Genomic DNA, 12,877 nt, shown 5'->3' with positions numbered 1-12,877 from the left:
TGAGTTGCCGGTGCTAATGGCTCCAATACCGTATACTGCAGTATCCTTTGAAGCAAAAAAGGAAGATTATTTTCAGTCTCCTAAGGGAGACAGAAACTCTTCAGGAAGTTGAGAACTAGATCCTTTTTTCCACGCTGCTGCTCAGCAAGGGGATTTCCCACAGGCTGAACTTACAGAAACATAGCCTCAAAATATAGATCAAGTAGCCATCTAGCCTGAACTCTACTATAAGGAAGTACCATCAACTTCAAATATGAGCTAATGCAACTTCTCAAATGTGTCAAAATGATATAAATTAACAATATTCCCATTCTTCATAAAAGGTGTTAGAAGATACACTTTATCACTTTGGATGATGTATCATTTAGCTTCACAAAATACTACTCTTCCTCTCAATTCCTCATTCTTTCAAAGGGCCCACTGTTGTACACAGCTCCTGAAAACATTTTATTTATAGGCAGTGGAAAGGATCCAATACAGTTGTATATGGACCATATTTCTCCATCTTACTATTTGTGTCAGTTACCTGAAGCACATCACATCTAAAGAGTATTCTAGAAATTCTGGAAATGTACTGCAAATGTATTGCATTTGCTGCACAGTGGTACACTACATTTTGAACAAGTCAGTTCAGCAAGAAGAAAGGATACAGGATATACTTTGATATACAATAGCTACATAAATTGGAACAGTTAATTTCCTTGGGAAGCCTGAATAATAATAATAATAATAATAATAATAATAATAATAATAATAATAATAATAATAATAATAATAATAATAAAGTTTTTATTGTGCTCTATACCACAGTGCATTCCAATAGTCAAAACCAGTTAAAATACAATCATAACATAATTACAATGATAAGGCTAATACTTCTCAAAGTTAACATTTATTAGAGGACTAAAATCTGTTGTTTATTACAATTTCCTATCTAGATTTCAAGGTGTTTTTTAAAAAAACACTCTTGAAAACTTGCAAAATTTGTTCTAAAATATTTTTTATCACTAGTGAAAATCCAATCTGGAATACAAATAATAATATCAAACTGGCTTCAAAATACTTGACACATTTGTTTAATAACACAAGTTTTTAGCTGCTGATACTGAAATCAAAAGATGAAAGTACTGTACAGATAACAATGCAAGGTACAAGATGTAATATTGTTCTGTATTAATTCTCATTCTACAAAACATAACCCCACCAAAAGTCATGTCTTTATTACACCATTAAACATTTCTCTAGGCCTGGAATCCTATGAATATTTACTGGGAATACATGTGTGTATGATCAGGCTACATGTCCCACTGAAACAAATGAAACAGACTAATCACTACTAAAGCCCCAAGAGCTATTGTTTTTCAGCTGCACTCAGTTGTCATTGTTACAGAAATCTCTGAACCCAAAATGTGTACAAGTAATCCAGAATTTCAGCAGGAGTTGACAATGAACTTATTCCAGCTCTACAAATTAGTACCAACCCAGAATACAAAATGAAATACTATGAATTGTCTATACAGTATTGCTGTTGACACAACAGCCAGAGTCCTGCTGGTGTTTGCATAAGGTCTCCATAACTTACCATGGCTAATTGCATCTAAATGACAAGGTGCTGGAGTGCATCTTGGTAATGCAGTCAAGCATATGATCAGGCATGCTACCAAGACATACCCAAGCACTTCATCAATTAGGCACATCAAGGCACACAAAACCTGACAGAAATACCAACAGGATTCTGACCATTATTCCTTAAGACCCTCCAATAAAGTGGGAAGTTTTTATCAAATTATCAGCCAACTGTAAATCTGAATTACTGGAAGTGTTCAAAATTTCACGTTTTTTTTTTCCTCATGACTTTCCCTAAGACAATAAACTTCTTCAATAACTAGCACTAACAAAATGAATCCACAAGCCCTGACTTGTATGTCCTGAAAAGTGTGGCCTAATTTTAATGCAGCGTGAACAGCAGTGTTGAGATGTTTATCTGCTTCTCCTTCCAGTTTTTCGTAGACCAGAAAGCCTGCTCCAGAGAGTTTCCCAAACCTTCGAATAAGGGTTTTCAGGCACAGAGACACAGAAGCAGCTTCCATCAGTGCACCAAAAGTTACATGACCCTCTTTTTATTTTTTATTTCCAGATGGTGCTTGGTCTTTCTCCTTGTTTTTAAGTCCATTAATGTACAAAGCTTATAATATAAACATTCACAAACCAAATGCTGTCTTCAGATTTAATGTGAACAGAATTCTGGATTTGTTTATAGATGATAAAAACATGGCTTTTTAAAACCTATCATCAAGTATACTTCCAAGTAAGTTTCCCATTCATCAGTTAAATTGATTATAATTACACATCACTCTATCTTATACTTATACAGCTTTTACCTGAGTGACTAAAAACAACTACTGTATAAAATTTATATTTGTAAGAGTTTCCTTCATCTTTTTTCTTTTTCAATTATATCTTACAACTTCCTTTGCACACACAGCAGCCTGCTGACAAGTTTCTGTAATCAGTTAAAATATCTGTAAATAATACAATACTTTCACAAATACAATACCATCATTGTCATTATTTACTATTTATGATATTGAAATTAGCACAAATGAGAAAAGTTATGCCCACCATCTCACCAATGTCTGCAAATTTATTTGTTCTGATACTTCACATGATTTTTAAAGGATGTCTACCCTCATTGCTAGACTATCCAGAGGTATACCAGCACAGGCCCACATATGCATAACCACAAACAGAAAAAGAAAGAGAATAAGCAGAATGTAAAGTTAACAGATAACAGACATTTCCCTTTTTTTCCCCCCCAAAAAATGCTTAAATGTTACTTTGGACCAGTTCACAGAATCCTTGGCCTCCATTTAATTGTAATAGAGCAATAAACCAGTCCTTCCTCACTATACATAAGATGCACATATAATACAAGTACATATAGCTATATGCTTTTACATTTTGCATGCATGACCCAACTTTGAGTTCTGAATTGTTGGTTAAATTCCTTTAGTTGCACAGAATAAGTGCAGGGATGCACAGAGCAGAATAGCTTCAAGTTCATCAGTGCAGTCCATCCTTTTTCTCATTAACTGGTACTTATAGTCTCAATGACACATTCTGAGACATTAAGAGCAGAAAGGATTAAAATGTTTCATTTACTTACAGATCAACAGTAAACTGACAAACACAACTGCTTTCAACAACATACTTCAATAGACTCAAGAGAGGGAAAGACACAGAGCAGAGAGGTGGGTCTCTCTTTGAATTCAGAGGCAAGATATGAATAATTGGTTAGTGCTGGATAATTACCCAGCCCAGAAAGATCCTTCCCATCCAAACAAACCACAGGCAGTATTTGAGGTTGTAAAAACTCCCAAACTTTGTGACCCCCAAACCCCTCAAAAATGGGTAGAACCAGCATAGAAATAGACATGGGCACCTGATGGACTCAGCAGGGGCAAACCTCATCCCAAATACACCCCTGGTCAGTCATAAGACACTCATGGGATTATATCAAAAGGCGCTGCATCATGACCAGTCCTCAGAAGAATAATTCTCACATCTCGCATTATATAAAAATCATTCTGTATTTTCAAAGTGCTAGCCATGTTAGTCTGCTTCAGTATACATTTAAAAAAAGAAGCAAAACTTGAAGTCTTGCAGCACCTTAGAGACTTAACAGGTGCATTTCAGTGCAAGCTTTCAAGGATTACAATCATGAAACAAATCTGTTGGCCATATTGCATCTGTCTTTTAAATATCCAAGCCAGAATCATATTGGGATTGTATACCGATGTAACACAGACAGCTGCATGACTCAATACGCAACAGGGACTGAAAACATCTGCAGTGATTTCTGAACTTGAGGCAGTTCACCTTGAAAAATGGTGCTGTTTGTGTTGCGCTTGTGAATGCAAATAACACAATTCTAGCCATTGAAAGGGGGAAGTGCACTGGATACAACAAGGTGTACAACTGTAATTCTCTAGATATTTTTTTTTGCTCACAGCTCCCATCAGCCTTAATCATTATAGCCAATAACAAGTGATGATGGCAGTGGCAGTCTGAAAACATCTGGAGGACCACATATTCCTTTATATAGGAGCAAAAAATCATCTGGAGGACCACATGTCCCTTTATATAGGAGCAAAAACATCTAAAGCTAGTATCCTGTTACCCAAATGCATAGCAGAAAACAAATTGTGCTAAGCATTCCTCTCCCTGCCCCCCTCCAGCAGGCTCCCCACTGCATAACCAGCTGCATGACCAATCTTGCAACCAGTGCAATAACAGACAAACAATAGGTAACCTTCCAAAAGCAGAGAGGGGAGAGGCAGGGAATAGTTACACAATTTCCACTCTGTTCTCCAATTAAGCAACAGGATACAAGCCTAAATATTTATTCACAGCTTTTCTCAACAAGAGAAAAGACATGTGTTTTAACTGTATCTCTTGCACATTATCACTTCCACCTTGAGGACCTAGATGACAGAAAAGAGAAATAAGTATACAAGTGAGACATTTTCTTGCACAGGTGGAAAAAAAAGTAAAAACTACCACATGCCAACAAATTCCTTACCTTTAATCATAATGCATCTATATTTATACCGTTTTGAGAGAAAGTGGGCAAATCTTCACATATGTTTGTTAACATTTTCAAGATGAAGTATGTGAAGAGATGTGCGCACACACCATGTGCGCACACATAAGTTACATCTGATTTCTGTTAAGTAAACCTCAACTGATTTAGTAAGCTCACTTGGCAGCATTAGTCTGTCCACTGAAAGTACAGTACTCAGGTGTACCAGATCCTGAACAGGATTAGGCTGAGGCTATCTTATCACCAATAACAGGGTACAAAAAGCCTTTCATCGTTTATAATGATTTACAGCCTCAACAGTATGTGCTGAAAAATGCTTTAACCTTATTAGGTCTGTCCATATTTCTCAGAAGAAAGGCTGCTGTTTCTTTTTTCCTCTCTAGGTTCTGGAATACATCTGCTGCATAAAGTTATTTTAGACAGTCCTTATAAAGATACTAACAGTATTTAACACATTTGTTTACATATCTTGGTATCCTCCAGACATGCTGGACTATGATTCTTAGGATCCCTTGGACTCACCACTGGCCATGTCACCTGTGGAAGGTGGGACTTGTAGTCAAAAACATCCAGAAGGCGTCTTGTTCTCTACCCTTCATTTACAGCTGTCCTTCCCCCATGAAATCTACCTGATTCCTCACACATGGGCATAAGCAGCGCTCGGAGTAAGTCCATCTGAATGATGGTGATTGGCCCACTGAGTTTCAGGGATGTACGCGATCTCAGGACTCACTGTCTCATGCCTAACATTTTAACCAACATCCAACAGGTAAAAATCATTTCCTTCAAACCTATCATTTTTCTGCCAACAGTGTTTCACTTCTTTCTATCACAGATTTCCACAATACACACAGTACATGCTGGTGAACAAGATAAAATAGTTACAGGCTAATGCAAAAATATTAAAAATCATGAAAGCAAACATAGAATCGCCATTACTGTTAACTTGACAATGTTAAACTAATGTTCCTTTATTCACCCTTGTCCTTGAACGGTCTGACATCTTCTCTGATGCTCCCAAGGAACCAAACCCTGAATCCCATTCAGCCTTATGAAAGAAAAGATGTTGCCAGGAACTAATTTAGTAGAGAAAGTCTCCACATGCACTCCCTGTTAAAACTCCTCAATTAAACCTCAGCACAAGAAACCAGAGCCAGACTTTAATCATACTGAAGAAAGCAGACCTCATGGCAATTTAGTACGACTTGAACCAAACTATTTTCCCTCCCACTGATTTCAATGAGTTTACTCTCTAAGTATGACTAAAATCTGTCTCTAAACCCGGACAACATTAACATGTTAAAAGTCCAGTCCACTAGTAGGAGAAGCAGATTGAGGGGCAAGCCCTGCGATTCCTTAAGGGGCTTAATGTTGGCAGCCCCTCCCCACAGCCAGGTGTCCCCCACACACATAGAATGCTGCGCTTCCACCGAAGGCTCCTCCGTTCCCACAAAACTCCACGTTTTCGACTCCCGAAGTCTGAAGGGGCAAAACTTGAAGACACGCGACAGCAACCAAAATAAATAAATAAATGAAAAAAGTCTGGACGCCTCCTCGGAGATGCCGCCGAAGTCCCTCCACCCCGTCTTCCCTGGAGCGCCGGGCTTTTGGAGAGGTAGGCGGATGGAGGGGAGGGGAGGTGCTGCCTTTTTTAAGAGGGAACGACGCGTCTGTCTCCTGCAGGCAACACACAAACCCTCGCACACCCGTGGAAATCCGGGGCCGTCAGCTTGAAATGCCCGGAACGAGACCCGCGGAACCACTCGAGGGACGTGAAGTGATCCTCAGAGACAAGGAGGAGCACGACAAAGGCGGCCGGGCCGAGAGCGACGCACGGAGGGGGGGGGGGAAGAGGGCGGGAGAGAGGCGGCGGTGGCGGCGGCGGCGGCCCTCCTCTTTCTGTGTCTCCTCCCTCTCCTCTCCTCCCTCCGCCTTCCCAAATCAAATACAAATCAAACGCGAGGCTGAGCGTGTGGCCGAGGGAGTTTCCAGCCCCTCCGCGCTACATTGTCTCGGATTCCACAGCCGACAGAGGACAAGGCGAATTAAAAGACAAGCTTCCCTCCGCCTCTGGCGACTGCCGCTAGGGCTGAGGGGCGGGGGTGGTGGTGGTGGTGGCCGCCGCCACCATCTCAGAGAGCTGCAATGTGACCTTCCTGTTGCTTCGCTCACCCAGCGAAGCCCACCTTTTCTTTTAGGATTAGGGTTCCCCCCCAAAAAGCCCCACAAAAGCGGGGGCCCCCAAAGGGTAAAAGGAGGACGTGGCACTCTCTGTGGGCCCCTCCGCAGCGCAGCCCTGCTCTTAAGGCGCGGAGAAGGAAGACAGGCAGGCAGGCAGGGAGGAAAGCAAGCGTCTTGCTGGCCACCCCCCACCCCCTCAAGTCCCCCCCCCCGCGCCTTCGGAGGCCCGCGGTCCCTTTCAGCCCGCGGGCTTCGGTCGCGCGGCGCGGCAGGCTAGACCCGCTTCTTCGCGCCACAGCCCCGCGGAGGCAAAGCGGCGCCCGGTTTCTGGTGCTCAGCGCGGCGGGGAATCCCCTTCCCTTTGCCCCGCTTGTCCGCTCCGCTGTGGCGGTGGTGGTGGTGGAGGAAGGGGGCCTTGCCCAGCCCTGGCTCGCTGTCTGCCCAGAGCTCCGTCCTCACTCGGGACCCCTCACTTCTCCCGCTCTCCTACTCGCTCGCCCGCCTGCCCGCCCCGTGTCTGCCTGTCAGGGCGAGGAAACACCCCCAGCCGCCCCTCTCGTGCTTCCTCCTCCCCTAGGGAGACGATAGGCGAGTGGCTGCCCTATAGCGCGGGAGACCGAGAGAGAGGGAGAAGGGGCTCTCCACCAGCCACACTTCGCCCAGAGCAGCCTTTGCTGCCGGAGCCGCCGCGGCTGCCGCCGGCTCCACAGAGACCCCCTCGCCGCGGCTGGCCGGCCGGCTGCTCCCGCTTCCCCCAGACACACAGTAGAACCGTTGGGGGTCGACGCCACCCCCGCCCCGCGCTCCCCATGCTTTCTTTGCAGAAAGTGTCCGAGGGTGGGGGGCGCGCGCGTCCAACCTTAAATCTTCTCCATGACAACCCCCCCTCCCCGGCGAAGTGAGAGCCCCGAGAGAAGGGTGGGTTTGGCCGCGGGCCTGAAAACGGGAGCGAAAATCATAAGCACGATAAAAGCACCGAGAGCGAGCGAGCGAGCGAGCGAGCCCTCAGCGCAAGCCAGCCGACCCTCCCCTCCCCTGAGGAAAGGACAATAGCTGTCCCCCATTACGACCCCCCCCGCAGCCCCCTGACACTACGGCCCCCGCGTGGGGGGGGAGACCATTGTGTGCTGCCAGGCTCAACAATTCACAAAACAAAACAAAACAAAAAAATACAAGCGCGAGAGAGAGAGAGAAAGGGGAAGAGTGGCTCCTCCTCCTCCTTTCCTCCAAAAAGGCCTGTTGGAAAACTGCACAGAGCGGCGGCGGCGGCGGCAGCTCCAAAGCCCACCATCTCTCTCTGTGTGTGTCTCGCTCGCTCTCTCGCGGGCTCGCTCGCTCGCTCTCCCTCGCTCTCCAGTCTCTCCCTGCCTCGCCCGCTCGCTCTCGGTGCCCTAGCGAGCCAAAGAGGCGAAAGGCCCCGAGCGAGAGGAGGGGGATCGCTGCCCCAGAGCAAAAAGAAAAAAGAAAAAAAGGGGGGGGGAGGGTTGGAAGGCCCGATCGCTTTGTGTTACCTGCCGTGAAACCAGTCCTTGCAGGCGTCGCACTCGATCATGAAGCGGGTTACGTCGTAGGGCAGCCTACAGATGCAATAGACGGGCACCGTCGCCATGTTAGCTCCCTTCAAAACAACACTGGACTCCCAAGGCAAGCGAGCTGTATGTGTGTGCGAGAGCGAGGAGCGAGCGAGTGAGCGCGGCGGAGACAGGCAGGCAGGCAGGGCGTCTTGCTGCGGCTTCTCGCTGCTAGGGAGCTTTCCTGATTTTCTCTGTTTGCCAAAGGGAAGCAGATCTGCCAGGCCCGGAGACGGCGGGAGAGGTGGAAATGCTTAAGGAAAAGAAGAAGAAGAAGATGAAGGCGGCAAAACAAAACGCCGAGAATCCAAGAAGCGATCCTCAAGGACGAGCTTGCAATGTCAAAAAAATAACCAAGGGTCCCCGAAACTTTGGCTGCATGGCTCCTCCGGCTGGCGCGGGCTCCAGAGAGCAAAGCTGGAGGCGCTTTTTTTTTTTTTTGCTTTTTTTTTGGTCGTGGTAGTTACGGTAGTAGTGGTTGTTAAATGATCATTATTCCAAATGTTGGACGAAATGCATTCTATGGCATGCCCCCTGGTGACAGTACAGTACCGAGGCTTTTCATAAACACTCCGAAATGTAGCCCTTTCCTTGTAATGTCCTTACGTCAGCTTGCAACATTGTAATATTTCCTCTGATGGGGCTGGGGAGGGAGGCTGCAGAAAAGGGGAGGCGAATGTGTGTAAACTCCCAAGCTTGACACCGTGCAAAAATATTAAGGGGTGTGTGTGTGTGTGTGGGAAAGTAGGAGAGGAAGAGAACCAGTCTCAGAGCTGGAAAATAAATTGGGAGGCGTGCAAATCGGAGGCGATTGAAGGAGGGAGATTTTAAAAAATTACAAACGATTCGGTGGAGGATATGGCTGCTGATCAAGGGAAGGTGGGCATTATGGAGGGAAAGCTCAGTGAAACGAGAGGGGTTGAAAAAGAACCGGGAGAGATTTGGGTTTGCTTGTTTTTCTACTCGGAGACACAAACAAGCATACATACATATCTAGACAGACAGATGATACATCTGTATCACACAAAGGGTTGGACTGGAAACCGTCGATAATGAAAATAGGGAAGGAAACAGTCTATCTACTGGTAGCGTGACGTTACGGAATCGAAAAATTTCAAAATGGGACAGAAACTCTGCCATATAAAAAACGTTAAAAAACTTTTTAAAAAGATCTTTATTGAAACTTCCCCTCCCCTTTGGCTGACCCCATTTGGCGTATTCAAAGGAAGAAACTTGGGAGCCGAGTCGAACTCGCAAACGTATAAACGGCAGTCCTCCGACCCACCCCGGGAACCCACCCTATTCATCAGAAACACCTAGGGAATTTAAAGAGAAAAAACACACACACAGAGAGAGAGAGAGTTCGCTTTCTCGGGAGAAGTCAAATGTTCCGGGCAGCTCGAGTCTCTCTTTTTCAAGCTACGCACTTAACAGAATCCGGTCTCTTTCATTGCAATTGTTAATAAAACTAGAAGCGAGTTGGAGAGTTGTTATCAGAGGAAGTGGCACCTCCGGGAGGTAGCTTTCCGGTATTCGCTGTTCTGCGATTTCCCTTGAAATTACCAAAACAAAGAGCGGGCCCTTTTATGATAAATTTCGGATTTAAATCGGTTGCCCCTTCGGTAAAGAACGCTATTGTTCCAAAAGGCCCCGCTCCTCCCCACCCCGCCCGCCATCGAGCAGAGCTTCCTGCTCGAAAGTTTTTGAAAATGTCACGTGCAACTTTGCTCCTCCGCTTTAATCATCCCCGGCCGTAAGCGCGTCTTTAATCGTCTGGCTGCCTTGGAGGGGGGGGGGTCCTTTCCCTCCTCAGGAACACCCGGGACTGCCAGCTTCCCACCCCCGCACCCCAAGTCTCAAGGTGGGACGCGATGTTTGATCCTGCCTATTTGCATGTAAAGAGCCAGAGGTCAACATTCATCATTTCTATAGTGGCGGGATTGGGTAGCACCCGGGTACAAACCTCCGGTGGGATCCCACGGGAGAGAGAAAGCAGTGGAAACCTACTCCTAGAACATTTCACCTATTTGAAAAACCAGGTTAAGATTGTCATGCCTTGGAGGCAACCTGATGGCACATGCCAGGCACATATCCACCTATAGCATCAGAAGCAGTTTGACTCTGCATCAGTTGTTGGACAACCCAAGACGGAAGATTGGCAGACTGACAGGCCTCCCAGGAGCAGCTGGTTCTGAACAGAATGTTGAGCTCTTCCTCGAACCCATCAGGGCTGTTCCTATGTCGCATACATTTTTCTCAGAAATAGCCTTTTCCTGCCTTTAAACGTGATTGTCTAGCTGCGAAGCAAGAGGTTGGCACTTCCATTTGCCATGGTAATGCCTGGGAAAAGAGACAGGGTGTGTAGCCAGGGGCATGTTCCAGGGTAGCCCTAAAAGAAGGGAGAGGTAAAGCACTTCTGGAAAACCCTGGAAAGGGTCACCGTAAGCTGAGATCGACTGGAAGGCAAACAAAGGAACAATCAGCAACATGGAGCATGCTTCGGTACCCAAAATCAAAGTGCAGAGAAACCCATATGGAAACGCCTGTTATAACCTTTGAATAAATTTTTTTAAGCTAGAAAGAACAAGAGCAACTAGGAGTGTTTCCATAAATATGAATCAAGTCTTCTGTCACCAGTGCCTTGTGATCAATTGCAACAAATGCTGCTGGGGGATTGAAACAAGATCAATAACATACAACTTCCTCTATAAATTTCTGGGAGAAGGTAATTGATAAAAAGCAACAAGTGCCATCTCGATCCCCTTCATGGATTGCTGCCTTGTCGTGGCGAAGGGGTTTGAGTAACTCAGAGAAGCTATGGGCTATGCCATGCAGGGCCACCCAAGACGGACAGGTCATAGTGGAGAGTTCTGACTAAACGCAATCCACCTGGGGTAGGAAATGGCAAGCCACTCCAGTATCTTTGCCAAGAATGCCCCTTGATCAGAAACAAAAGGCTAAAAGATATGACGCTGGAAGATGGGCCCCTCAGGTCAAAAGGCGTCCAACATACTACTGAGGAAGAGCCGCGGACAAGAACAAGTAGCTCCAGAGCTAATGAAGTGGTTGGGCCAAAGCCGAAAGGACGCTCAGCTGTGGACGTGACTGGAAGTGAAAGGAAAGTCCGATGCTGCAAAGAAAAATACTCCATAGGAACCTGGAATGTAAGATCTATGAACCTTGGTAAGCTGGAGGTGGTCAAGCAGGAGATGGCAAGAATAAACATCGACATCCTGGGCATCAGTGAACTAATATGGATGGGAATGGGCGAATTCAGCTCAGATGATTATCATATCTACTATTGTGGGCAAGAATCCCGTAGAAGGAATGGAGTAGCCCTCATAGTCAACAAAAGAGTGGGAAAAGCTGTAATAGGATACAATCTCAAAAATGATAGAATGATGTCAATACGAATCCAAGGCAGACCTTTCAACATCACAATAATCCAAGTTTATGTACTAATCACCAGTGCTGAGGAGACTGAAACTGAACAATTTTATGAAGATTTACAACACCTTCTAGAACTGACACCAACGAAAGATGTTCTCATTATAGGGGACTGGAATGCTAAAGTAGGGAGTCAAGAGATAAAAGGAACAACAGGGAAGTTTGGCCTTGGAGTTCAGAACGAAGCAGGGCAAAGGCTAATAGAGTTTTGTCAAGAGAACAAGCTGGTCATCACAAACACTCTTTTCCAACAACACAAGAGGTGACTCTATACATGGAAATCACCAGATGGGCAATATCAAAATCAGATTGACTATATTCTCTGCAGCCAAAGATGGAGAAGCTCTATACAGTCAGCAAAAACAACACCTGGAGCTGATTGTGGCTCTGATCATCAGCTTCTCATAGCAAAATTCAAGCTTAAACTGAAGAGAGTAGGAAAAACCACTGGGCTACTCAGGTATAATCTAAACCAGTGGTTCTTAACCGTTGTTACTCGGATGCTTTTGAACTGCAACTCCCAGAAACCCCAGTCAGGACAGCTGGTGGTGAAGGCTTCTGGGAGTTGCAGTCCAAAACCCCTGAGTAACCCAAGGTTAAGAACCAGTGATCTAAACCACATCCCTTATGAATACACAGTGGAAGTGAAGAACAGATTTAAGGAACTCGATTTGGTGGACAGAGTGCCTGAAGAACTTTGGATAGAGGCTCGTAACATTGTAAGGAGGCAGCAACAAAAACCATCCCAAAGAAAAGGAAATGCAAGAAAGCAAAGTGGCTGTCAAACGAGGCCTTAGAAATAGCAGAGAGGAGAAGGGAAACAAAATGCAGGGGAGACAGGGAAAGTTACAGAAAATTGAATGCAGACTTCCAAAGAATAGCAAGGAGAGACAAGAGGGCCTTCTTAAATGAACAATGCAAAGAAATAGAGGAAGATAACATAAAAGGAAAAACCAGAGATGTGTTCAGGAAAATTGGAGATATTAAAGGAACATTTTGTGCAAAGATGGACATGATAAAGGACAAAAATGGAAGGGACCTAACAGAAGCAGAAGACATCAAGAAGAGGTGGCAA

The 12,877-nt window shown here is 45.2% G+C and overlaps 1 protein-coding gene across 1 annotated transcript in view; it reads right to left on the bottom strand.

Annotated features, from left to right (window-relative positions):
* Positions 1-8,574, bottom strand: part of PHF2 (PHD finger protein 2) — a 138,975-nt gene extending 130,401 nt beyond the window's left edge. The window contains exon 1 of the mRNA XM_020803613.3: positions 8,296-8,574. Within this exon, the coding sequence (XP_020659272.2) occupies positions 8,296-8,393 (98 nt within the window). The 5' untranslated portion in view covers positions 8,394-8,574. The remainder of the gene's footprint in view (positions 1-8,295) is intronic.
* Between the last annotated feature and the right edge of the window lie 4,303 nt (positions 8,575-12,877).

This window comes from Pogona vitticeps, chromosome 2, assembly GCF_051106095.1.
Source record: "Pogona vitticeps strain Pit_001003342236 chromosome 2, PviZW2.1, whole genome shotgun sequence".
Classification (NCBI taxonomy): domain Eukaryota; kingdom Metazoa; phylum Chordata; class Lepidosauria; order Squamata; family Agamidae; genus Pogona; species Pogona vitticeps.
This window is presented reverse-complemented; position numbering and strand designations above follow the sequence as displayed.